Below are 23,101 nucleotides of genomic sequence, written 5' to 3'. Positions count from 1 at the left end.
CGAAGGAGTGATGTCATCTCATCTATGCACTGTTAGAGGGGCAGTACTGAGGGAGTGCTGCTCTGTCAGAGGAGCAGTACTGAGGGAGGGCTGCACTTTCAGAGGGGCAGTACTGAGGGAGTGCTGCACTGTCAGAGGGGCAGTACTGAGGGAGGGCTGTACTGAGGAAGTGTTGCACTGTCAGAGGGGCTGCACTGCGGAACTGCTGCACTGTCAGAGGGGCTGTACTGAGGAAGTGCTGCACTGTCAGAGGGGCAGTACTGAGGGAGTGCTGCACTGTTGGAGGCGCAGTACTGAGGTAGTGCCGCACTGTCGGAGGTGCAGTACTGAGGGAGCGCCGCACTTTTGGAGGGGCAGTCCTGAGGGAGCGCCGCACTGTCGGAGGGGCAGTACTGAGGGAGTGTTGCACTGTCAAATAGAGTGAGGAAGGGAGGGAGTGGATGGACTGAGAGTGATAGCGTGTAACTGTTATATGTGCAGACTATAGATATACTCTCTGTGTAGTCACTGTATAGTTGCATAAGATGGAGATTTGTTACCTGATGTACTGTCAATAAGGTTTACACTGTGTATATATTATGCTGGCACCACTAGAGGGTGCAACTGGTGGAGACCGGGGTTTCCTGCCCCTGTGGCAGAGGATGTCCACCAGAGGGCACTGCGGTGGGAGACCTGAGGATCACCTGCATAGATCTGCAGGGCCCAGTATAAAAGACTGCCCACCAAGCTTGTGCCTGACTCTGGAGTTATGAATAAAGGAACAAGGTCACTACAGTTTGAGTACAACACATTGCCTCATGGAGTCATTTATAAGTGCATTACAGACATAACAGTAACAAGTGTGAGTGAGTGAGTGCTGCACTATCGGAGGTACCATCTTTCGGATGAGACATTAAACCGAGGCTCCGTCTGCCCGCTCAGGTGGGTGTAAAATATCCCATTTCACTATTTGGAAGAAGAGTGGGGGAGTTATCCCCAGTGTCCTGGCCAATATTTATCCCTTGACCAACATCAGTAAAACAGGTTGTCTGGTCATTATCACATTGCTGTTTGTTGAGAAAGTCCTTCATTGTCTGTGAGGCGCTTTGGGCCGTCCTGAGGGGGTGAAACGCGATGTAGAAATGCAAGTCCTTTCTTTCTTTCTTTGTCCCAAAGCTGGACATGGGCCGAGCGGCTAGCGATTACAGAATGAATATTAGCAGCTGCCTGGGCCCCGCGGGGAGTCCGAGAGTCCAGTCCCCACTGACTGCCCATTCCGTCCGGCCTCTCACGTCCAGTCGGGCTGGGTGGGCTCCGGCCTCGGTTCCACTTTGCCTTTCCCAGGGTTGGGGGCGGGGGAGGGGAGCGTGTTTTACCGGCGACGCAGTAAACGCTGGATACTCCTACGCTCTTCGCACCTTCCCGTGAGCGGCCATGGCGCTGGAAGCCGGTCAGAGCGGCGGGCGGCCATTAGCGGTGGTTAGCAGCGCAGTCAGCGACAGCAGCACCCGGTGTAAGGTGGGGTCCCGCGGGGATTGGGAGACACACCCTCCCACTTCCTCCCTACACTGGCCTTTCTCACACAGGAGCCCGGTGTAGGGAGCGGGGCACACACACCTCCCATTGTCCTCACACACTCCTCCGTTCTCACACCGCGTCAGAAAGTTATCGCACACGCCCGCTGCAAGAGGTCAGAGAAAAGAAAGGTCAGGTCATAGAAACTCTCCCACGTTACAGATTGTTCCAACTCTCTCTCACTTTTACAACAACTTGCATTTATATAGCGTCTTAAATGTAATAAAACGTCCCAAGGTGCTTCACAGGTTATCAGACAAAATTTAACACCGAGACACAAAAGGAGATATTAGGACAGGGGACCAAAAGCTTGGCCCAAAAAGTCGGGTTTAAGGATGGTCTTATAGGAGGAGCGAGAGGTGGAGAGGTTCAGGGAGTGAAATCCAGAGCTTCGGGCCCAGGCAGCTGAAGACACGGCCGCCAATGGTTGAGCGATTAGAGTCGGGAATATGCAAGAGGACAGAACTGGAAGAGCACAGAGTTTGTGGAGGGTTATTTGGCTGGAGGGGTTTACAGAGATAGGGAGGGTTATGAGGCTGGATGAGGTTACAGAGATAGGGAGGGGTGTAGGGCTGAAGCAGATTACAGAGATAGGGAGGGGTGTCGAGCTGCAGTAGGTTATAGGGAGGGATGTAGGGCTGGAGGGATTACAGAGATAGGGAGGGGTGTAGGGCTGGAGGAGGTTACAGAAATAGGGATGGATGTAGGGCTGGAGGGGATTACAGAGATAGGGAGGGGCGTAGGGCTGGAGGGGGTTACAGAGATAGGGAGGGGTTTAATGCTGGAGGGGGTTCCAGAGATAGGAAGGAGTGTAGGGCTGGAGGGGGTTACAGAGATAGCGAGGGGTGTAGGGCTGGAGGTGGGTACAGAGATAGGGAGGGGTGTAGGGCTGGAGAGGGTTGCAGAGATAGGGAGGGGTGTAGGGTGGGAGGAGGTTACAGAGATAGGGAGAAGTGTCGGGTGGAGGAGATTACAGAGATAGGGAGGGGTGTCGGGTGGAGGGGATTACAGAGATAGGGAGGGGTGTCGGGTGGAGGGGATTACAGAGATAGGGAGGTATGAGGCCATGGAGGGATTTGAACACAAACATGAGAATTTTAAATTCGAGGCATTGCCAGACTGGGAGCCAATGAGGATCAGCGAGCACAGGTGGGATGGGTGAACGGGACTTGGTGCAAGTTAGGATGGGATTAAATATTGAGGCAGAAACTGAGGATTAAATTCTGTGTCCAATTATTCTGTCTCATTCTGGGCACATTAGGAAGGATGTCAAGGCCTTGGAGACGGAGCAGAGAAGATTTACAGGAATGATACTGGGAATGTGGGACTTCAGTTATGAGGGAGACTGGAAAAGCTGGGATTCTTCTCCTTCGAGCAGAGAAGGTTAAAGGGAGATTTAATAGTGGTGTTCACAATTATGAAAGGTTTTTGATCGAGTAAATAAGTAGAAGCTGTTTCCAGGGGCAGGAGGGTCAGGGACCAGAGGTCACAGGTTGAAGGTAATTGGCAAAGGACCAGAGGGGAGATAGGGAGAATTTATTTACGCAGCGAGTTGTTGTGATCTGGAATGCGCTGCCTGAAAGGGCGGTGGGAGCAGATTCAATCGTAACTTTCAAAAGGGAATTGGTTAAATATTTGAAAAGGAAAGATGTGCAGGTCTATTGGGAAAGAGCAGGGAGTGGGAGTAATTGGATCGCTCTTTCAAAGAGCCAACACAGGCCCGATGGGCCGAATGGCCTCCTTCTGTGCTGTCTGATTCTATGACCCGCCCTCACTGAACTCCAGGCCTCCCTTTGCGAGGAGCTGTGCCACTAATTGTGTGGCAGGTGATGGGAGAGTCCAGGGGGATTCACTCACTAAAAGCCTCTGTGTTTCCCCCCACGGTACCTCTGCTATCGGATACTCTGCTGACCCTGACACCCAGAAGCCGGGGCGGAGTGAGGGGAGGGGCTGGTGCTGGAACGGTTACTTACCTCGACAGCCCCTGTGCCAGTAATATCTGGGCAGGCACCTATCACACTTGGGCCCGGTCGCCCCCTCCTTACAGTCACAATATCCCGTGGCATTACAGCGATAGTGGAGCGAGCCATCAGGGTGACACTCACAGTCTGCAGAAACAAGACAACACACACACTGCACACGGCTGTTCCCAATAAATACAGCGACACAATCTCAGCGACAGGAATGAGTGCGAGCCAGGACAAGGGAGCCTCAGACTGTGGGGGTGAAACAAGTCTCCAACACTTTACAAACAGCTTCAATCCTCCACACACTGACTGCACACGGCCCGTGTTCCACTCCCTGGGGCGACTGCACAGAATTAACGCAGGTTAACAAGGCCAGAAAAAACAAACCAGGTTCATCAATAGAGGATAGAATGCACAAGCACAGAAGTGATGTTAAACTTGTATCGAACCTTGGTTAGGCCGCACTTGGAGCACTGGGCACAGTTCTGGTCTCCGTATTATAAAAAGGACATAGAGGCACTGGAGAAGGTACAAAGTAGATTTACAAGGATGATACCAGAACTGAGACATTGTACCTATCAGGAAAGGCTGACCAGGCTGGGGCTCTTTGCTGGGAAAGAGAAGACTGAGGGGTGACCTGATCGAGGTCTTTAAAATTGTGAAGAGGTTTGATAGGGTGGACGTAGAGAAGATGATTCCACTTGTGGGGAGTCAAAAACTAGGGTCAAAAATATAAGATCGTCACTAATAAATCCAATAGGGTATGGAGGAGAAACTTCTTTATCCAGAGAATGGAACTCACTACCACAGGGAGTGATTGAGGCGAATAGTATCGATGTATTTAAGGGGAAGCGAGATAAACACATGAGGGCGAAAGGAATAGAAGGATATGCTGATAGGGTGAGATGAAGAGGGGTGGGAGGAGGCTCGTGTGGAGCATAAACACCGGCATGGAGCGGTTGGGCCGAATGGCCTGTTTCAGTGCTGCACATTCTGTGTAATTGTGTGTGTGGAGAATGGGAGGAGATGAGGAAATGGAGAGAGAGGATTGTTGGTGGACACTGGGGGGGAGGGGTAACATTGAGCAGAGGAAAGCAACGCTGCTACGATGCAGGATGGTCGTTTAACGAGAATACAAACTGTCATGTATTCAACTGTCATTGTAACCCATGTATTAGCTGACCTAAGTTGTACATCTTGAGAACACTGACCACAGGGGGCGAACTTGTGGGAGACACTCCTAACCTGGACTCTCCGGTACAAAAGGGGAAGTTCCACCCACCGTCTGTCTCTTGAGGTCTTGGTAATAAAGGTAACTGGTCACAGAGTGACCTTCTCTCAAATATGGGCCTCGTGTGCATTTATACTGTGTAGTAAGGACATATTACAAACAACATACAAATTCCTGAAAAACAATGGAGACAGGGAGGCAACGATTATATCGTCAAAACACAGAGCTTTCAATTTACCTCAACACAGTAAAAATGCACACGAGGCCCATACTTGAGAGAAGGTCACTCTGTAAGTTCCCAGATGCATGCAGAGCGGAGATGCTGTGAGACTTTTTTGTTGAGGGCATCGGGCATGCTGGGGTTTTCAGGAAACTGATTGAGACCAAAGACTTGACCTTGGAAGTGGCGGCTCTGATAGCCCAGACAATTATCTCAGGGGAGGAAGAGACTAGAATGATTTTTGGCAAAAATCTTGGCTCAAATGCGTCAAATGACCAGGGAGTCAACATTGTTAACGCGGCACACAGTTCTCGAGGCAGACATGGGCAATCAGACATGCCCCAGCATGCAGTCGAACCCAAAGGGGGAATTCAACAGAGACAATGGCTAGCTGAACGGCGATTCAGGCCATCGCAATGGACAATGTGCGGCCAATAATGGGTTCATCAATATCTGTTAATGGTGCGCATAAGGACAGTTACAGCGATAGTCAGAGACGATCGACTGGTAAGGGATCTTTTGTTTCCAACAATGGAGCCTCCAGCTCATGCTGCAGGTGTGGAAGCAAACACCCAGCCAGAGCTTGCAGGTATCAGCAATATACCTGCAGAAACTGCAACATCAGCGGTCACTTGGCGCGTATGTGCAGGAATCCTGCAGCCAGGTTGATGTACGAGGAGGACGGGCCCGATGTAAGCCCTACGAAGCCAAATGAATACTGGGGGAAATCACTGGAAGCTGAAGTTCAGCGAGTTCAGGTGGAGCACATATACAGTTCATACACCAGGATGCCACCGATAATGATGAAAGTGCTCCTCAATGGCATCCCAGTATTAATGGAGCTAGACACGGGGGCCAGCCAGTTCCTGATGAGTATCAAACAGTTCGAAAGGTTGTGGGTGTCCAAGGCCAGGAGGCCAAAATTATTGCCGATTGACGCACTGCTACAGACATATACAAAGGAGATCATTCCGGTGCTAGGTAGCACCACGGTAGCCATGGCCCACAAAGATTCGGAGAACAGGTTGCCACTCTGGATTTTCCCGGGGGACGGTCCCGCACTACTGGGGAGGAGTTGGCTTGCTGTCATGAACTGGAAATGGGCGATGTCAATGCAATTTCTTCTGTGGAGCGAGTATCATTCTCACAGGTCCTGGACAAATTTGACTCAATATTTCAACCCAGCATCGGCACTTTCATGGGGACCAAGGTAGTGATTCACATAAACCCGGACGCCAGGCCAGTACACCACAAGGCCAGAGCGGTGCCGTACGTGATGCGGGAAAAGATAGAATGCGAATTGGACCGCCTGCTGAGGGAAGGCATCATCTCGCCAGTCGAATTCAGTGACTGGGCGAGCCCAATCGTGCCGATGCTCAAGGTGGATGGGTCGGTCAGGATATGTGGCGATTACAAGGCCACCATCAATCGGGTATCACTCCAAGATCAGTACCCGCTACCGAGAGTGGAGGACCTCTTTGCGACGCTATCCGGTGGCAAACTTTTTTCAAAATTGGACCTGACCTCAGCTTACATGACCCAGGAGCTGGCGAGTGAGTCAAAGAAGCTGACCACCATCACGACACACAAGGGGTTGTTTGAGTATAACAGATGTCCGTTCGGGATTCATTCGACCGCCGCGATCTTTCAGCGAAATATGGAAAGCCTCCTCAAGTCGATTCCAAGGACAGTGGTCTTTCAAGACAACATGCTCATCACGGGTCACGATATTGAAGAACACCTCCACTACTTGGAGGAGGTGCTATGCAGACTGGACCAGGTAGGGTTGCGACTGAAAAAGGCGAAGTGCGCCTTCTTAGCTCCAAAGGTCGAATTCCTCGGGAGGAGGGTAGCAGCAGACTGAATCAGACCTACTGCGTCCAAAACGGAAACGATCCAGAGAGCCATAACACGACAGAGCTGCGTTTGCTCCTGGGGCTCCTGAACTATTTTGGTAACTTTCTTCCCAAATTGAGCATGCTGTTAGAGCCGCTACACGTGCTCCTACGCAAAGGTCGTGATTGGGTCTGGGGGGACAGCCAGGAAAGGGCTTTTAATGGAGCACGCAATTTGTTGTGCTCTAACAAACTGTTAACGTTATATGACCCGTGTAAGAAACTAATTTTAACAGATGATGCGTCATCCTATGGGGTCGGGTGTGTGTTGCAGCATATGAATGCCAATGGTCAGTTACAGCCGGTAGCTTATGCCTCCATAAGTCTGTCCCAGGCAGAAAGGGGCTACGGGATGGTAGAAAAGGAAGCGCTAGCATGTGTATATGCAGTAAAAAAAATGCATCAGTATCTGTTTGGCAGGAAATTTGAGCTGGAGACAGATCACAAACCAATAACATCCCTTTTGGCCGACAACAAGGCCATAAATGCGAGTACATCGGCCCGCATACGAAGGTGGGCACTCACCTTAGCTGCCTATGACTACACAATTTGACACAGACCGGGCACTGAAAACTGCGCCGATGCACTCAGCAGGATCCAACTAGCCACCACTGAGGGGGCAGCTGAGCATGATGCTGAGATGGTCATGGCTGTTGAAGCTTTCGAAAGCGAAGGCTCACCTGTGACAGCCCATCAGATTAAGGTCTGGACAAATAAAGACCCGCTGCTGTCTTTAGTTAAGAAATGTGTCCTGAATGGGGACTGGGCAGCCATGTACGGGGCATGCCCTGAGGAGTTTAAACCGTTTCATAGGCGCAAGGATGAACTCTCGATTCAGGCTGATTGCCTACTGTGGGGAAACCGAGTAGACATGCACCGAAGGGCAGAGAGGTGTTTATCAGAGAACTTCACAATGAGCACCCGGGCATTGTCATGATGAAGGCAATTGCCAGGTCACATGTTTGGTAGCAAGGGATAGATGCAGACCTGGAACTTTGTGTTCGCAGATGCAACACATGTGCTCAGCTGGGCAACGCAGCCAGGGAAGCCCCCCATAGCCCTGGTCCTGGCCCGCCAAGCCATGTGGACTACGCAGGTCCTTTCATGGGAAAAATGCTTTTGGTTGTTGTAGACGCTTAATCCAAATGGATTGAGTGTGCCATTTGAAATTGAAGCACATCCTCTGCCACGGTAGAAATTCTATGGGCAATATTTGCCGCCCATGGTCTACCGAACGTCTTGGTCAGCGACAATGGCCTGTACTTCACAAGTACTGAATTCCATGACTTCATGGCAGGCAATGGAATCAACCATGTCAGAATGGCATCGTTCAAGCCGGCCTCAAATGGCGGAACGAGCAGTGCAGATAATCAAACAGGGGATGCTCAGAATCCAAGGGGGTTCCCTACAAAGCTGCTTGTCACGTCTCCTGTTGGCCAATAGATCCCGACCACACTCGCTCACAGGGGTTCCACCTGCAGAGCTGCTAATGAAAAGGACGCTCAAAACCAGGTTATCCTTATACACCCTACTACGAAAGAAATTGTTGAGAGCAGGCGTCAGTCACAATGTGACTACCATGACAGGAATGCGAGGGCAAGGTGTATTGATGTCAATGACCCATGTTTTTGTCCTTAATTACGCTGCAGGGCCCAAATGGCTTGCAGGCACTGTGATTGCCAAAGAGGGAAATAGGGTTTTGGTAGTTAAACTTACCAATGAACAAATCTGCCGCAAACACGTGGATCAAACTAAAAGGAGGTTCAGCAACCCCATAGAAGAAGCAGAGGAAGAACACTACGTAGAGTTTACTCCACCACAGGTGACCGAACACCAGAACCAAGTGGAGGAGAGCCCAGTCACTGTGGGCAGTCCGGACACGCCTGAGGCACTGCAAACAGCAGACACTCAGGCCAGCGCCCAACAACCGGAGCCCCAACTCAGGCACTTTACAAGGGAGCATCAACCACCAGAGAGACTTAACCTGTGATCCCAATAAGACTTTGGGGGGGTGGTGATGTATTCAACTGTCATTGTGACCCATGTTTAAGCTAACCTAAGTTGTACACCTTGAGAACACTGACCACAGGGGGCGAACTTGTGGGAGACACTCCTAACCTGGACTTCCTGGTACAAAAGGGGAAGCTCCACCCACCGTCTGTCTCTTGAGGTCTTGGCAATAAAGGTAACTGGTCACAGAGTGACCTTCTCTCAAATGTGGGCCTCGTGTGCATTTATACTGTATAGTAAGGACATATTACAAACAACATACAAATTCCTAAAAAACAATGGAGACAGGGAGGCAATGATTATATCGTCAAAACACAGAGCTTTCAATTTATCTCAACACAGCCTGGGCCAGGCCTCATCGCCAGAGAAAGGGTGGACCCAGGTCTCATCGCTAGGGAAAGCCTGGGCCAGGCCTCATCGCTAGGTAAAGCCTGGGCCAGGCCTCATCGCTGGGGAAAGCCTGGGCCAGGCCTCATCACTAGGGAAAGACTGGTTGGGGCAAACTCACTGGGGAAAGGTTGGGTCGGGGTTTAGTCACTGGGGAAAGGTTGGGTCGGAGTCTAGTCACTGGGGAAAGGTTGGGTCGGGGCCTAGTTACTGGGGAAAGGTTGGGTCGGGGCCTAGTTACTGGGGAAAGGTTGGGTCGGGGCCTAGTCACTGGGGAAAGGTTGGGTCGGGGCCTAGTCACTGGGGAAAGGTTGGGTCGGGGCCTAGTTACTGGGGAAAGGTTGGGTCGGGGCCTAGTCACTGGGGAAAGGTTGGGTCGGGGCCCAGTCACTGGGGAAAGGTTGAGTCGGGGACCTGGTCACTGGGGAAAGGTTGGGTCGGGGCCTAGTCACTGGGGAAAGTTGGGTCGGGGCCTAGTTACTGGGGAAAGGTTGGGTCAGGGCCTAGTTACTGGGGAAAGGTTGGGTCGGGGCCTAGTCACTGGGGAAAGGTTGAGTCGGGGCCTAGTCACTGGGGAAAGGTTGGGTAGGGGTCTAGTCACTGGGGAAATGTTGAGCCGGGGCCTAGTCACTGGGGAAAGGTTGGGTCAGGGCCTAGTCACTGGGGAAATGTTGAGTCGGGGCCTAGTCACTGGGGAAAGGTTGGGTCAGGGCCTAGTCACTGGGGAAAGGTTGAGCCGGGGCCTAGTCACTGGGGAAAGGTTGGGTCAGGGCCTAGTCACTGGGGAAATGTTGAGTCGGGGTCTAGTCATTGGGGAAAGGTTGAGTCGGGGCCTAGTCATTGGGGAAAGGTTGGGTCGATGTCTAGTCACTGGGGAAAGGTTGAGTCGGGGCCTAGTCACTGGGGAAAGGTTGAGTCGGAGTCTAGTCATTGGGGAAAGGTTGAGTCGGGTCCTAGTCACTGGGGAAAGGTTGGGTTGGGGTCTAGTCACTGGGGAAAGGTTGGGTCAGGGTCTAGTCACTGGGGAAAGGTTGGGTCGGGGTCTAGTCACTGGGGAAAGGTTGGGTCGGGGGCCTAGTCACTGGGGAAAGGTTGGGTCGGGGTCTAGTCACTGGGGGAAGGTTGGGTCGGGGTCTAGTCACTGGAGAAAGGTTGGGTCGGGGTCTAGTCACTGGGGAAAGGTTGGGTCGGGGTCTAGTCACAGGAGAAAGGTTGGGTCGGGGTCGAGTCACTGGGGAAAGGTTGGGTCGGGGTCTAGTCACTGGGGAAAGGTTGGGTCGGGGTCGAGTCACTGGGGAAAGGTTGGGTCGGGGCCTAGTCACTGGGGAAAGGTTGGATCGGGGTCTAGTCACTGGGGAAAGGTTGACTCGGGGCCTAGTCACTGGGGAAAGGTTGAGTCGGGGCCTAGTCACTGGGGAAAGGTTGGGTCGGGGTCCAGTCACTGGGGAAAGGTTGGGTTGGGGTCTAGTCACTGGGGAAAGGTTGGATTGAGGGTGGTCACTGGGGAAAGGTTGGGTCGCGGTCTAGTCACTGGGGAAAGGTTGGGTCGGGGTCTAGTCACTGGGGAAAGGTTGGATTGAGGGTGGTCACTGGGGAAAGGTTGGGTCGGTGTCTAGTCACTGGGGAAAGGTTGGGTCGGGGTCTAGTCACTGGGGAAATGTTGGGTCGGGGTCTAGTCACTGGGGAAAGGTTGGATCGGGGTCTAGTCACTGGGGAAAGGTTGAGTCGAGGTCCAGTCACTGGGGAAAGGTTGGGTCGGGGTCTCGTCACTGGGGAAAGGTTGGGTCGGGGTCTAGTCACTGGGGAAAGGTTGGGTCATGGTCTAGTCACTGGGGAAAGGTTGGGTTGAGGCTGGTCACTGGGGAAAGAGGGGCTGATTTCCGACGTGCTTTGCTCAGCCCTATTGAAGGTATTTTCTTTGTTTCTTTATCTTGTTTTGGGCTGAAAGCAGAAGGGTGAAAGAAGGAGAGAGCAGAGATTGTAACAGGAACTGACCTAGGCAAACGTTGTGGTGGTCCAGCTGTGCTGAAGGGTTTCGGTGGTAGCCCAGCCGACATAACTGGCAGTGTCGGCCTCTAGTGTTGTGCTTACAGCTCACGCAAATGGCGGTGGTGAGCAGCTCGAGGTAACTGCACCGGTTCGAATGGCCGAAGCATTCGCAGGCTTGCAGGGAAAAGACAGAGAGTGTAGATGGGACACAGACAGTTTGCAGACTGTGAGAGGGTCACATGCTGCAGGAATGAGAGGTGGGGAGGAAATGGCTGGAATGGGAGGGAGGGAGGGAACACTGAGGCTTTTAGCAGTGAGGGGAAAATATCAGACTCCTGGCTAGTTACGGTTTGCATTGAATCAGGCAGATGGCAATGGATGGTCCCAATCCCAGGTTATAGATTCTGTGCCGGGTTTTACACAGCACTGCCAAGTTAGGGGCCTTTCAACTGTGGCTCAGTGGGCAGCACGTTCGCCTCGGAGTCAGAAGGTCATCGGTTCAAGTCCCATTCCAGAGATTTGAGCCCATAATCCAGACTGACGCTCCCAGTGCAGTACTGAGGGAGTGGTGCACTGTCGGAAGGGCGGTTCTGAGGGAGCACTGTGCTGTCGGAGGGACAGTACTGAGGGAGTGCTGCACTGTCGGAGGGGTAGTACTGAGAGAGCGCTGCACTGTCAGATGGACAGTACTGAGGGATTGCTGCATTGATGGAGGGGCAGTACTGAGGGAGTGCTGCACTGTGTGAGGGGGAGTACTGAGGGAGTGCTGCACTGTGTGATGGGGAGTACTGAGGGATTGCTTCACTGATGGAGGGGCAGTACTGAGGGAGTGCTGCACTGTGTGAGGGGCATTACTGAGGGATTGCTGCACTGCCGGAGTGGTCGTACTGAAAGACTGCTGCACTGCCAGAGGGACAGTACTGAGGGAGTGCGGCACTGTCGGAGGGACAGTACTGAGGGAACACTGCACTGTTTGAGGGGCAGTACTGAGGGATTGCTGCCCTGCCGGAGGGGCAGTCCTGAGGGAACAATATATAAATGCAAATCCTTGCTTTCTCATGTGCTCTGAGCCAGTCGCGGTGTTTGAGAGTTCCTACCTTGCTCTGGGGTCGTGACCGCTAGTGATGAGATTCTTGGCCGTGTGCGACCGAGCATTGGGTCAGCTGCATGTGTCAGGAGAAATCAGCAATTATTAATCCCAGCTGGAGAACAACGCGTTCTGAACAGAACATCAGTACTGTACGCACACACATCGAGTGGACACTGTCCGGGATGGCAGGAGTATCCGAGAGACAAGTAAACGGACATTTCCATCTCCGCTACACCGCCAATCAGACAGAAACTCACACCGAGACTCGGGAGGAGATATTAGGACAGGTGACGAAAAGCTCGGTCAAAGTGATAGGTTTTAAGGAAATTCTTAAAGGAGCAGAGCGAGGTGGTATGGAGAGGTTTAGGGAGGGAATTCCAAAGCTTTGGACCCAGGCAGCTGGAGGCTTGGGAAGGCGGTAGGAATGGAGAAGGTTACAGAGATAGGGAGGGTTGTAGGGTGGGAGGGGATTATAGAGATAGGGAGGGGTGTAGGGTGGGAGGGGTTATAGAGATAGGGAGGGCTGTAGGGTGTGAGGCTTTATTGATAGGGAGAGGTGGGGCCACGGAGGGATTTGAACGCGAGGATGAGAATTATAAATTGGAGGCGTTGCTGGACCGGGAACCAATGTCGGATCAATCAATCACTTCCCCGGGTCTACTCACTGCCCGGGCTGTCGCTCGAAGCGGATCGATGGATAATTAGTGGGAATCTGGTCCGCGGAGCGATGATTAAATGGGGTGAGGCCGTGACAGGCTGTTATTGTGGGATTACGGGGGTACATTCGAGTGGGTTGAGAGTTTGAAAGGCAAACTGTGTAATGCCAGATGTGACGGAGTCTCCCTGTTATTATTCAGTGTGACTGAATACAGCAACAACTCACTCAGTAATTCAGCAGAAAATGGAGATTCTTCGCCAGATATTAGAACTAGTTTGTCTTTCGTTCAGTTTGTGTCGGTGATGAAGGTTTTGAGTATCAGTTCTGGCTGTACCTGGGCAAGAAAGGAGCAGGTTTGGGGTCAAAGTGTAACGTTTCATTGACCCCCAGTCTCGGTCAGTGTGGTGGGTTATGGTCACTCCTGGTCAGTGTGGGGAGTTTTGGTCACTCCTGGTCAGTGTGGAGAGTTATGGTCGCTCCCGGTCAGTGTGGGGAGTTATGGTCACTCCCGGTCAGTGTGGGGAGTTATGGTCACTCCTGCTCAGTGTGGAGAGTTGAGGACACTCCCGGTCAGTGTGGGGAGTTATGGTCACTCCTGGTCAGTGTGGGAAGTTATGGTCACTCCTGGTCAGTGTGGAGAGTTGAGGACACTCCCGGTCAGTGTGGGGAGTTATGGTCACTCCTGGTCAGTGTGGGAAGTTGAGGACACTCCCGGTCAGTGTGGGGAGTTACGGTCGCTCCTGGTCAGTGTGGGGAGTTGAGGACACTCCCGGTCAGTGTGGAAAGTTATAGTCACTCCCGGTCAGTATGGGGAATTATGGTCACTCCTGGTCAGTGTGGGGAGTTATGGTCACTCCCGGTCGGTATGGGGAGTTATGGTCACTCCTGGTCAGTGTGAGAAATTATGGTCACTCTGCTCCTGGTCAGTCTGGGTGTTGGTTCAGGGTTGCGATATGGCGGATGGTTTGGAATGACATGGACAGCATGCGAAGGGTTAAATAAACGGGAACAAGTTGATGTAAGATCCAGGAACAAAGGGGAACAGATTGAGGCCGAGACACTCACCCAGTTCCCATTCCTGCATCTGGGATAACAACAGGTCCCCATTGATCTCGGCCTCAACCACCATATGGATTTCTACAAATCTTCCCTCCACTTCCCACTGAACGTTCTCACTGAGACACAGTTAAGAAGCATTTTCGTCTCAGCTAAGATGTGCGTCGTATATATTACATCTTCCCTGCTTTATATCTGCTGCACTGCTCGAGGAGATTATACTTTACTGCATAGATACACGGGCAAGCAGACTCCCGATCCCAGCCCTGTTCATACCTAATCTGCCTCACACCTTCATCTGTTCACACTCAGCCCCTGCTCACACTCAATCCCTGCTCACACCTACACCTGTTCCTCGCTCACTGAGCGACAAGGGAGGTTTGAGGGAAGCGGATCATTCCCAATACAGAAATGAGCTCTGGGTCAGCAAGTCACAGGTCAGAGAGCATACTTACGGCCACTCGCCACGGAGGGGTGAGGGAGGCCTGGAGAGGGAAACGGAAACAGAGTTAGAGAGACATCTGATTAACAATCTTTATCGATAAACACATTACCACAACCCATTACACGGAGTGTTCATCAGATCGACGTCACTCAAACTCACAAACAAGGAACTGATGGGGGATTGGCGTGCTGCATCCTCTGAGCGCTCACACCAGCCCTGTGTGAGACCAGGTAGAGTTGCTAAAGTGCTCCCGTAAGGTGTGTGAGAGTAGTACGTGGGGACGCTCCCACTACGTGCGATTAGTGTGTAAGTACGCAGAGTTAATACGGAAGGGCATCAGTGGTCACACACACCCCTCCCCCACTGCCCAGTCAGCTCACTATCTGGATATTGATCTCTGGACATTCCACACACAGCAGGCCACAGATGTCCCTCACAACCTTCACTTCCTGATCTGCTTCAGATATTGATTACACAGAGGCTTATTCTCCTCTCACCCTCCCCAGCTGTTCCCCAGATGTTCATCCAGCTGTGAACATTCCATTCTCACATCAGTCTGCACCTCACTGCTGGCTCTGTATGTGTGGGTGTCCGGAGTGAGGTTTCAGCAAATTCAACCCCTGCGGCTATGACAACCTCACCCTCTACATAATGCCAGCGATCCCCCCTCGCTCACTGACCCCGACATTATATTGACAGAGGGCTTCAAAATGAGGAAGGGTTTTGACGGAGTGAATAAGGAGAAACTGTTTGCAGGGGCAGGAGGGTGGGTAACCCAAGGACACAGATTGAAGGTGATTGGCCAAAGACCCAGAGGGAGATGAGGATTATTTTTACGCAGCGAGTTGTTGTGATCTGGAATGCGCTGCCTGAAAGGGCGGTGGGAGCAGATTCAATCGTAACTTTCAAAAGGGAGTAGGATAAATACTTGAAAAGGCAACATTTGCAGGTCCATGGGGAAAGAGCGGGGAGTGGGACTAATTGGATAATCTTTCTTTCATTTTTATTTCCTTTTCCAGATCTCTTCCATTCTCTTTCTCAATTTCCTTTTCTCTCTCTTTTCTTCTCCCTTACTTTCCATCTCTCATTCTCAGTTACTTACTCTGCTTCTCTCTCTCCCTCTTTCTCACATTCTCTATTTCACTGTTTCCCACTTTCTGTTTGTTCTCTTTCATTCTTTACTTCTCTCTTTCTCTCTCTACACACCCCTCTCTCTCTCCCTCCATCTCTCTTTCTCTCCCCCCTTTTTCGCTCCCTCCCTCTGCCCTTCTCTCTCTCTCCCCGCCCGCCCCTCTCAGTGTGGAGCTATGGACACGGACCCTATTTCTGTCCCTGGCTCTGTCCAATCTCCCTCACATTCCCTCTCTTCCTCACCCCCCTTTCCCTCTCCCCCGCCCCCCCCACACTCCCTCTCTCTCTCCCTCCCACTCCCCCTCTCTCTCTCCACCCCCCTCCCCCTATTCCCCCCCCACTCCGCCCCGCCTCCCTCAGCATGGAGCTGTGGGCACGGACCCTATCTCTGTCCCTGGCTCTGTCCAATTTCCCGCTGTGAGTCTCTGTTCCCACATGAACACAATGACAAAGATGGGTGGGTTGTATTTTGGAGTTGGCACGTTGCGGGAGTTGGGCTGAGAATGAAATGTGAAGGGAATCTGGTGCCGGCACTGGGCCGGGCCGGAGCAGCTCTGGTTACTCACAGACATTGGCCGTCCCTTTGGGGATTGGGAGGTACGAGCCTGCTCTCCACGCTCGGCCTTGAAAGCCTTTCTTGCATCTCCCGCAGTCCGGCCCCGTCGTGTTGTGCTCACACTCACAACTCAGCTTCCCCTTCTCCCAGATACAGTTGTTGGCGTGAAGGTTGCACTTACACCTGGCAAAAAACAACAGCAGGCTGGTTTAAAATAAGCTGAGCAGCCGGGTTAGACTGGGGACTGGCCGTTCCGCGAGTCCGCTCTCCCTTTCCCAGCTTCGCTCTGGAAACAGCAACATTTTTCTCCCACTTACTGCCTTTCAACCCAGGCGGCGGGTCAGTTTCTGGGTGTGTTTCCGCTGATTGACGATCAGATTCTGGGCAGCAATAAGAACACGTTAGGAGAGAGTTTCTGATCAGCTCCGGCCTTCCAGGCCCCTCAAAGGAAGAGCTTGCATTTATAGAGCGCCTCTCACAAGTTATTTCTTTACAACAACAACAACAACATCTACAACTGCAACAATAACTTGCATTTATATAGCGCCTATAGCTAGTAAAACGTCCCAAGGTGCTTCACAGGAGCATAAATCAGATAAACTGACGCCGAGCCACATAAGGAGATATTAGGTCAGGTGACCAAAAGCTTAGTCTAAGAGGTCAGTTTTAAAGAGCGTCTTAAAGGAGAAAGAGGTGGAGAGGCGGCGATGTTTAGGGAGGGAATTCCAGAGCTTAGGGCCCAGGCAGCTGAAGGCACGGCCGCCAATGGTGGGGCGAAGGGAGTGGGGGATGGACAAGAGGCCTGTGTTGGAGGAGAGCAGAGATCTCGGAGGGCTGTTCCTGGTGCTGAAGGAGAGCAGCGATCTCGGAGGGCTGTTCCTGGTGTTGGAGGAGAGCAGAGATCTCGGAGGGCTGTAGGGTGGGAGGATGTTACACAGATAGGGAGTGGGAGAGGCCAAGGAGGGATTTTTAGACAAGGATGAGAAATTGTTGTTGTTGTTGCGATTTGGAAAGGCCCAAAGTGCTGTGACGGTCTCTGTGCCGTGAAGCGTGAGAACGCTGGTCTCGGTGACTCTGTGCTAACAGCATCGAGCCGCAGTTTAACTCACTGCGAGGGTGAAGCTTCACAATCCGCAGATTGTACGTTGCACATTCAGCAAATTGTCAGTTCTGGGCACTGTTTGCTGAACTAAGCAGATACCCAGACAGTTCCTTGGAGTCACATTAACGGCAGCGTAAACATTTTACTGCTCCTGTTCTCTAATTAGTGTCTGAAGATTGTCCTCGGCTAAAAGCTGGAACGAGCCTCCCAGAAGCTGAGTGTGGAATAATGAGGGAATGGCTCCGAGCCCCGGAGATTGTGTGATGGGAGAATGGGAACTCGCTGACCCAGACTGAATATAGATCCAACACGAAGGAAGCCTTCAGTCACAATCATTCCTCAAATCAGGGAGGGCTTGGAGCGAGTAAATAGGGAGCAACTGTTTCCAGTGGCAGGAGGGTCGGGGACCAGAGGTCACAGGTTGAAGGTAATTGGTAAAAGACCCAGAGGGGAGATGAGGAGAGTTTATTTACGCAGCGAGTTGTTGTGATCTGGAATGCGCTGCCTGAAAGGGCGGTGGGAGCAGATTAATTCGTAACTTTCAGAAGGGAATTGGATAAATACTTCAAGGGAAAGATTTGCAGGGCTATGGCGAAAGAGCGGGGAGTGGGACTAATTGGGTATCTCTTTCAAAGACCGGCACAGGCCCGATGGTCTGAATGGCCTCCCCCTGTGTTGTGTGATCCTCTCACTCTCTGAATCCTGATCAGACTGGAGCTCGGCAGTGTTGAGAGTAAAGGGACAGACTCTGCTCGCTCCGTGCTGCTCGATTGGTTGAACACTGAGCAGGAACTCGCTGACTCATCGCCAGTCAGCCAGCAGGACTGTGAAAGCTCGCTAATGGGCCCATCGACAGGGGCAGGGGGAGCTGGCAAAGTGCTGGTCTGTGCCCACTGTCGCAGGGCCATTCAGGAAAGCTCAAACACCCGACACAGGGGCAGCTGGCGGTGCCCAGTGGGCCAGGGGAGAGATCCCCATCTATCGCTGTCAAACCTCCCCAGTTACCCAGCGTTCACACAGGAACAGGAGGAGGCCACTCAGCCCCTCGAGCCTGCTCCACCATTCAATGAGATCATGGCTGATCTGTGACCTAACTCCATTCACCCACCTTTGCCCCATACCATTGGCTAATAAAATCTATTAATCGCAGATTTAAGATTAACAATTGGTACAGCATCAACTGCCGTTTGTGGAAGAGAGTTCCAAACTTCTACCACCCTTTGTGTGTCGAAGTGTTTCCGAATTTGACACCTGAAAGGTCTGGCTCTAATTTTTAGACTATGCCCCTACTCCCAGAATCCCCAACCAGGGAAATAGTTTCTCTGTATCTACCCTTTCAGTTCCCCTTAATATCTTGAACACTTCAATCAAATCACCTTCTAAATTCTCGGGAACACAACCCTAGTTTGTGTAATCCCTCCTCGTAATTAGATGTTGGCCCTGATAGACTGCCCTTCAGATGTTCATTGAAATTGTGTGTCAGATGTTTATTCCGATATAGTGCCCTCCAGATGATAACTGATAGAGTGCCATGCCAGATGTTATCCCTGATAGAGTATCCCAGATGTTAGCTCTGATAGGGAACACCAGCTATTTGCCCTGAAGGAGTATCACCAAGTTGATAGACTGAGAGTATCCCCCAGATGTTGGCCCTGATAGAGTTCCCCAGATGTTGCCTTGATACAGTGTCCCAGATTTCTCCTTGGTAGTGCCCCCAGATGTTGGCCCCGTGGGTGCCCCCAGATGTGCACCCAGAAAGCGTGCTCCCGATGTTGGCCCCGATAGCGTGCCGCCAGATGTTGCCCTGTGAGTTCCCATCGGATGGTGACATTGGGTGCCCCAGATGTTGACCCTAAGCCCCGCCAGATGTTGACCCTGTGAATGCCCTCCCAGATGTTGGCCTGTGAGCCCCCAGATGTTGACCCTGAGTGTCCCAGATGTTAGCCCTGTGAGTGCCCCCCAGATGTTGTTCCTATGAGTTAACCACAATGTTGTCCCTGTTACCACCAGATGTTGTCCCTATGAGTTACCCCCAGATGTTGCCCCTGTGAGTTACCACCAGATGTTGCCCCTGTGAGTTACCCCCAGATGTTGGCCCTGTGAGTGCCCCCAGATGTTGACCCTGAGTGCCCCAGATATTGACCCTGTGAGTTCCCCCCCAGGTGTCCCTGTGAATTACCCCCAGATGTTGGTCCTGTGAGTGCCCCAGAACGTGGCCGTGTGAGTGCCCCATATGTTGGCATGAGACACGACGCCTCCTGCGTGTGAAGTGTGGGGTCAGCGACTCTGGCCAGAAGGGGCGAGGAGCTCTCACCGGCCACGAATGTCCAGGTTGGAGATGGCGTAGAAGTATTTGGAGAGGTTGTGCTGGTCAACACTGGTGGCCCCAGTGGCCGGCCGGAGCAGCCTGACCCGCAGGTCGGTCAGGGTGAAGAAGTCCCTCAGGTCCTTGGTGGTGTCCAGCTGGCCGTACAGCGAGGCCATGTCCTGGAGACGGGGCCCCCCGAACAGGGCAAAACTCTCCTGGATCTCGAAGCGGACCATCTTGTCCACCTTCCACACGTAGCCCCTGGAGTACTGCTCCGTGCAGATGATATCCAGCACCGAGGCCGGGCTCAGATCCCGGGCGCTTCTCGGCTCCATCCCGAAGGAGGTGAGGCAGTCGGCCGCGTAGAACTGGTAGGGTTGCCACGTCCGGCCATGGTCCAGAGACTTCTCCAGGACCATCTGCTCCGGCCGGCCCGACTCAAAGGTGATGACTATGTCCTCGGTCAGCTCGATGGTCTTGCCCCAGGACAGAGTGATATTGATCAGGAGGGGCTCGGGGAAACTCCTCCAGGAGATGCTTTGCCAAAAGGTGTTGGGAATCCGCCCCTCATCATCCAGCATCAGCTCGGGCGGGTGTGCGAGCTCGGGCATGTGAGCATCACACTCGTTGTTGCACATGTACGGGTTCTCCTGGAAACAGAGACGGAACAACACGGGTTAGATACAGAGTGAAGCTCCCTCTACACTGTCCCATCAAACACTCCCAGGGCAGGTACAGCACGGGTTAGATACAGAACAAAGCTCCCTCTCACTGTCCCATGAAGCACTCCCAGGGCAGATACAGCACGGGTTAGATATAGAGTGAAGCTCCCTGTACACTGTCCCATCAAACACTCCCAGGGCAGGTACAGCATGGGTTAGATACAGAGTAATGCTCCATCTGTACTGTCCCATCAAACACTCCCAGGGCAGATACAGCACGGGTTAGATACAGAGTAAAACTCCCTCTACACTGTGCCATCAAACACTCCCATGGCAGGTACAGCTCGGGTTAGATACAGAGTAAAGCTCCCTCTATACTGTCCCTTGAAGCACTCCCAGGGCAGGTACAGCATGGGTTAGATACAGAGTAAAGCTCCCTCTAAGCTGTCCCATCAAACACTCCTAGGACTGGTACAGGACAGGTTAGATACAGAGTAAAGCTCGTTCTACACTGTCCCATCAAACACGCCCAGGGCAGGTACAGCACGGGTTAAATATAACCCCAGGTCTGGACGGAACACTTCTGTGCTTTAGAATTGAACCTGGGGAAAAAATAGCAGAGGCACATATTTAATAATTAGTTATAAAAAGGTGTCGTACCTGAGGATGGGAAGATAGGGAACGTAATATTTATATTTAAGAAGGGAGATAGAGCATGTCCAGGGAACTGAAAACCGGTCAACTTAATATCGGTGTTGAAGAAATAATGGCATCCTTACTAAAGGAGAATATAGAAGAACATTTAGAAAGCAAAAGTATAATAATGAATAGTCAGCATGGACTTCATAAGAACATAAGAATTAGGAACAGGAGTAGGCCGTCTAGCACCTCGAGCCTGCTCCGCCATTCAACAAGATCATGGCTGATCTGGCCGTGGACTCAGCTCCACTTACCCGCCCGCTCCCCATAACCCTTAATTCCCTTATTGGTTAAAAATCTATCTATTGTGATTTGAATACATTCAATGAGCTCGCCTCAACTGCTTTCTTGGGCATAGAATTCCACAGATTCACAACCCTCTGGGAAAAGAAATTCCTTCTCAACTCGGTTTTAAATTGGCTCCCCCATATTTTGTGGCTCTGCCCCCTAGTTCTAGTCTCCCCGACCAGTGGAAACAACCTCTCTGCCTCTATCTTGTCTCTCCCTTTCATTATTTTAAATGTTTCGAAAAGATCACCACTCATCCTTCTGAACTCCAATGAGTAAAGATCCAGTCTACTCAATCTATCATCATAAGGTAACCCCCTCATCTCCGGAATCAGCCTAGTGAATTGTCTCTGTACGCCCTCCAAGGCTAGTATATCCTTCCTTAAGTAAGGTGACCAAAACTGCATGCAGTACTCCAGGTGCGGCCTCACCAATACCCTGTACAGTTGCAGCATGACCTCCCTGCTTTTGTACTCCATCCCTCGCGCAATGAAGGCCAACATTCCATTCGCCTTCCTGATTACCTTCTGCACCTGCAAACTAACTTGCCATCTGCGTGGAGCCTTTCCTGCGCCTCTTGCGGACGAGGTTGACGGGATTGGCTCTGCAAGGGCCGGGCGTGGAGGTCGTCCTCTCGGCTTACGCCGATGACGTGCTCCTCGCGGTAGAGGATCCCGCTGACCTGCGGAGGATGCGTGAGTGCCAAGAGATTTACTCGGCCGCATCCTCCACCAGAATCAACTGGGAGAAATGTTCCGGACTCCTGGTGGGTCAGTGGCGGGTGGACTCCCTGCCGGAGGAGCTCAGGCCTTTTGCCTGGAGCATGACCCATCTCCTCTATCTGGGAGTCTACCTTAGCCCCGACGAGGGAGCCTGGCCGGCGAACTGGCAGGAGCTGGAGGCCAAGGTCGTCGCTCGCCTAGGGCGCTGGACAGGACTGCTCCGAGTGCTGTCCTTCAGGGGTCGAGCGCTAGTCATAAACCAGCTGGTGGCCGCAATGTTGTGGTACCGGCTGGTCACTTTGACCCCTCCCCCTGCGTTTGTCGCCAAAATACAGAAGAAGCTGGTGGACTTCTTCTGGAACAACAGGAAGCACTGGGTCTCTGCTGCGGTCTTGAGTCTCCCGCTTGAGGAAGGCGGTCAGTCGTTGGTGTGCGTCAGCGCCCAGCTCGCGACTTTCCGTCTTCAGACCCTGCAGAGATACCTTTACGTCGAGCCCCCTCCTAGGTGGTGCGCTCTGGCGACGTATTTCTTCCGCCAGCAGCGCGACCTCAACTACGACATGCAGCTCCTGTTTGTGAACTTGGGGGGTGTCAGGACCACCCTCCGGGAGCTGCCTGTCTTTTACAGGGACCTCATCAGGGTCTGGAACAAAGTCTCCACCAAGCGCAGCTCTCCGCCGGCTGGAGTGGCGGCTGTCCTGCAGGAGCCGCTGCTCGGGAATCCGTACCTCCACGACCGAGGTTTTATGTGGCGGTCGGAAGAGAGGGCTGTGGCTGGTGAGGTGACCAGGGTCAGGGACCTGCTCAATGGCGGAGGAGCGGGCTGGATGGCGCCTAAATTCAGCCGACGTCCACCACGCAGCCGAAGCCATCGAGTTGCTAAAAACAGCTTTGGGCCCTGACTCTGTTAGGTGCATCGAGGAGGCTCGAGCATGTGTGGAGATCCCGTCGGAACTGACCCCCGTCCGGACGGAATTCCTCATTGGCGCCAAATCCCGGAACGTCCCTCGGGGGCCGGCGCCTCACAACTTGAGCCGCCTCGGGGAAATCCCCTCCGTGCCTTTCAGTTCCGCGCGGAGGGGTTTCCTGTACGGGCTGCTCCTGCACACTCTCAACTTTGCCATCCTCGCC

At 52.5% G+C, this 23,101-nt stretch overlaps 1 protein-coding gene across 1 annotated transcript in view; it reads right to left on the bottom strand.

Annotated features, from left to right (window-relative positions):
- Positions 1 to 1,430: 1,430 nt before the first annotated feature.
- The window catches only part of LOC139266708 (netrin-G1-like), a 36,274-nt gene continuing 14,603 nt past the window's right edge, over positions 1,431 to 23,101 (bottom strand). The window contains exons 2-7 of the mRNA XM_070884295.1: positions 19,606 to 20,249; positions 16,196 to 16,372; positions 14,940 to 14,959; positions 11,260 to 11,427; positions 3,528 to 3,662; positions 1,431 to 1,660 (exon numbers count right to left, since the gene is read on the bottom strand). Coding sequence (XP_070740396.1) covers positions 1,431 to 1,660; positions 3,528 to 3,662; positions 11,260 to 11,427; positions 14,940 to 14,959; positions 16,196 to 16,372; positions 19,606 to 20,249 — 1,374 coding nt within the window. The remainder of the gene's footprint in view (positions 1,661 to 3,527; positions 3,663 to 11,259; positions 11,428 to 14,939; positions 14,960 to 16,195; positions 16,373 to 19,605; positions 20,250 to 23,101) is intronic.

This window comes from Pristiophorus japonicus, chromosome 7, assembly GCF_044704955.1.
Source record: "Pristiophorus japonicus isolate sPriJap1 chromosome 7, sPriJap1.hap1, whole genome shotgun sequence".
In the NCBI taxonomy this organism is placed as follows: Eukaryota; Metazoa; Chordata; class Chondrichthyes; family Pristiophoridae; genus Pristiophorus; species Pristiophorus japonicus.
The sequence above is the reverse complement of the archived record's forward strand: the minus strand, read 5'-3'. Positions and strand labels throughout refer to the sequence as shown.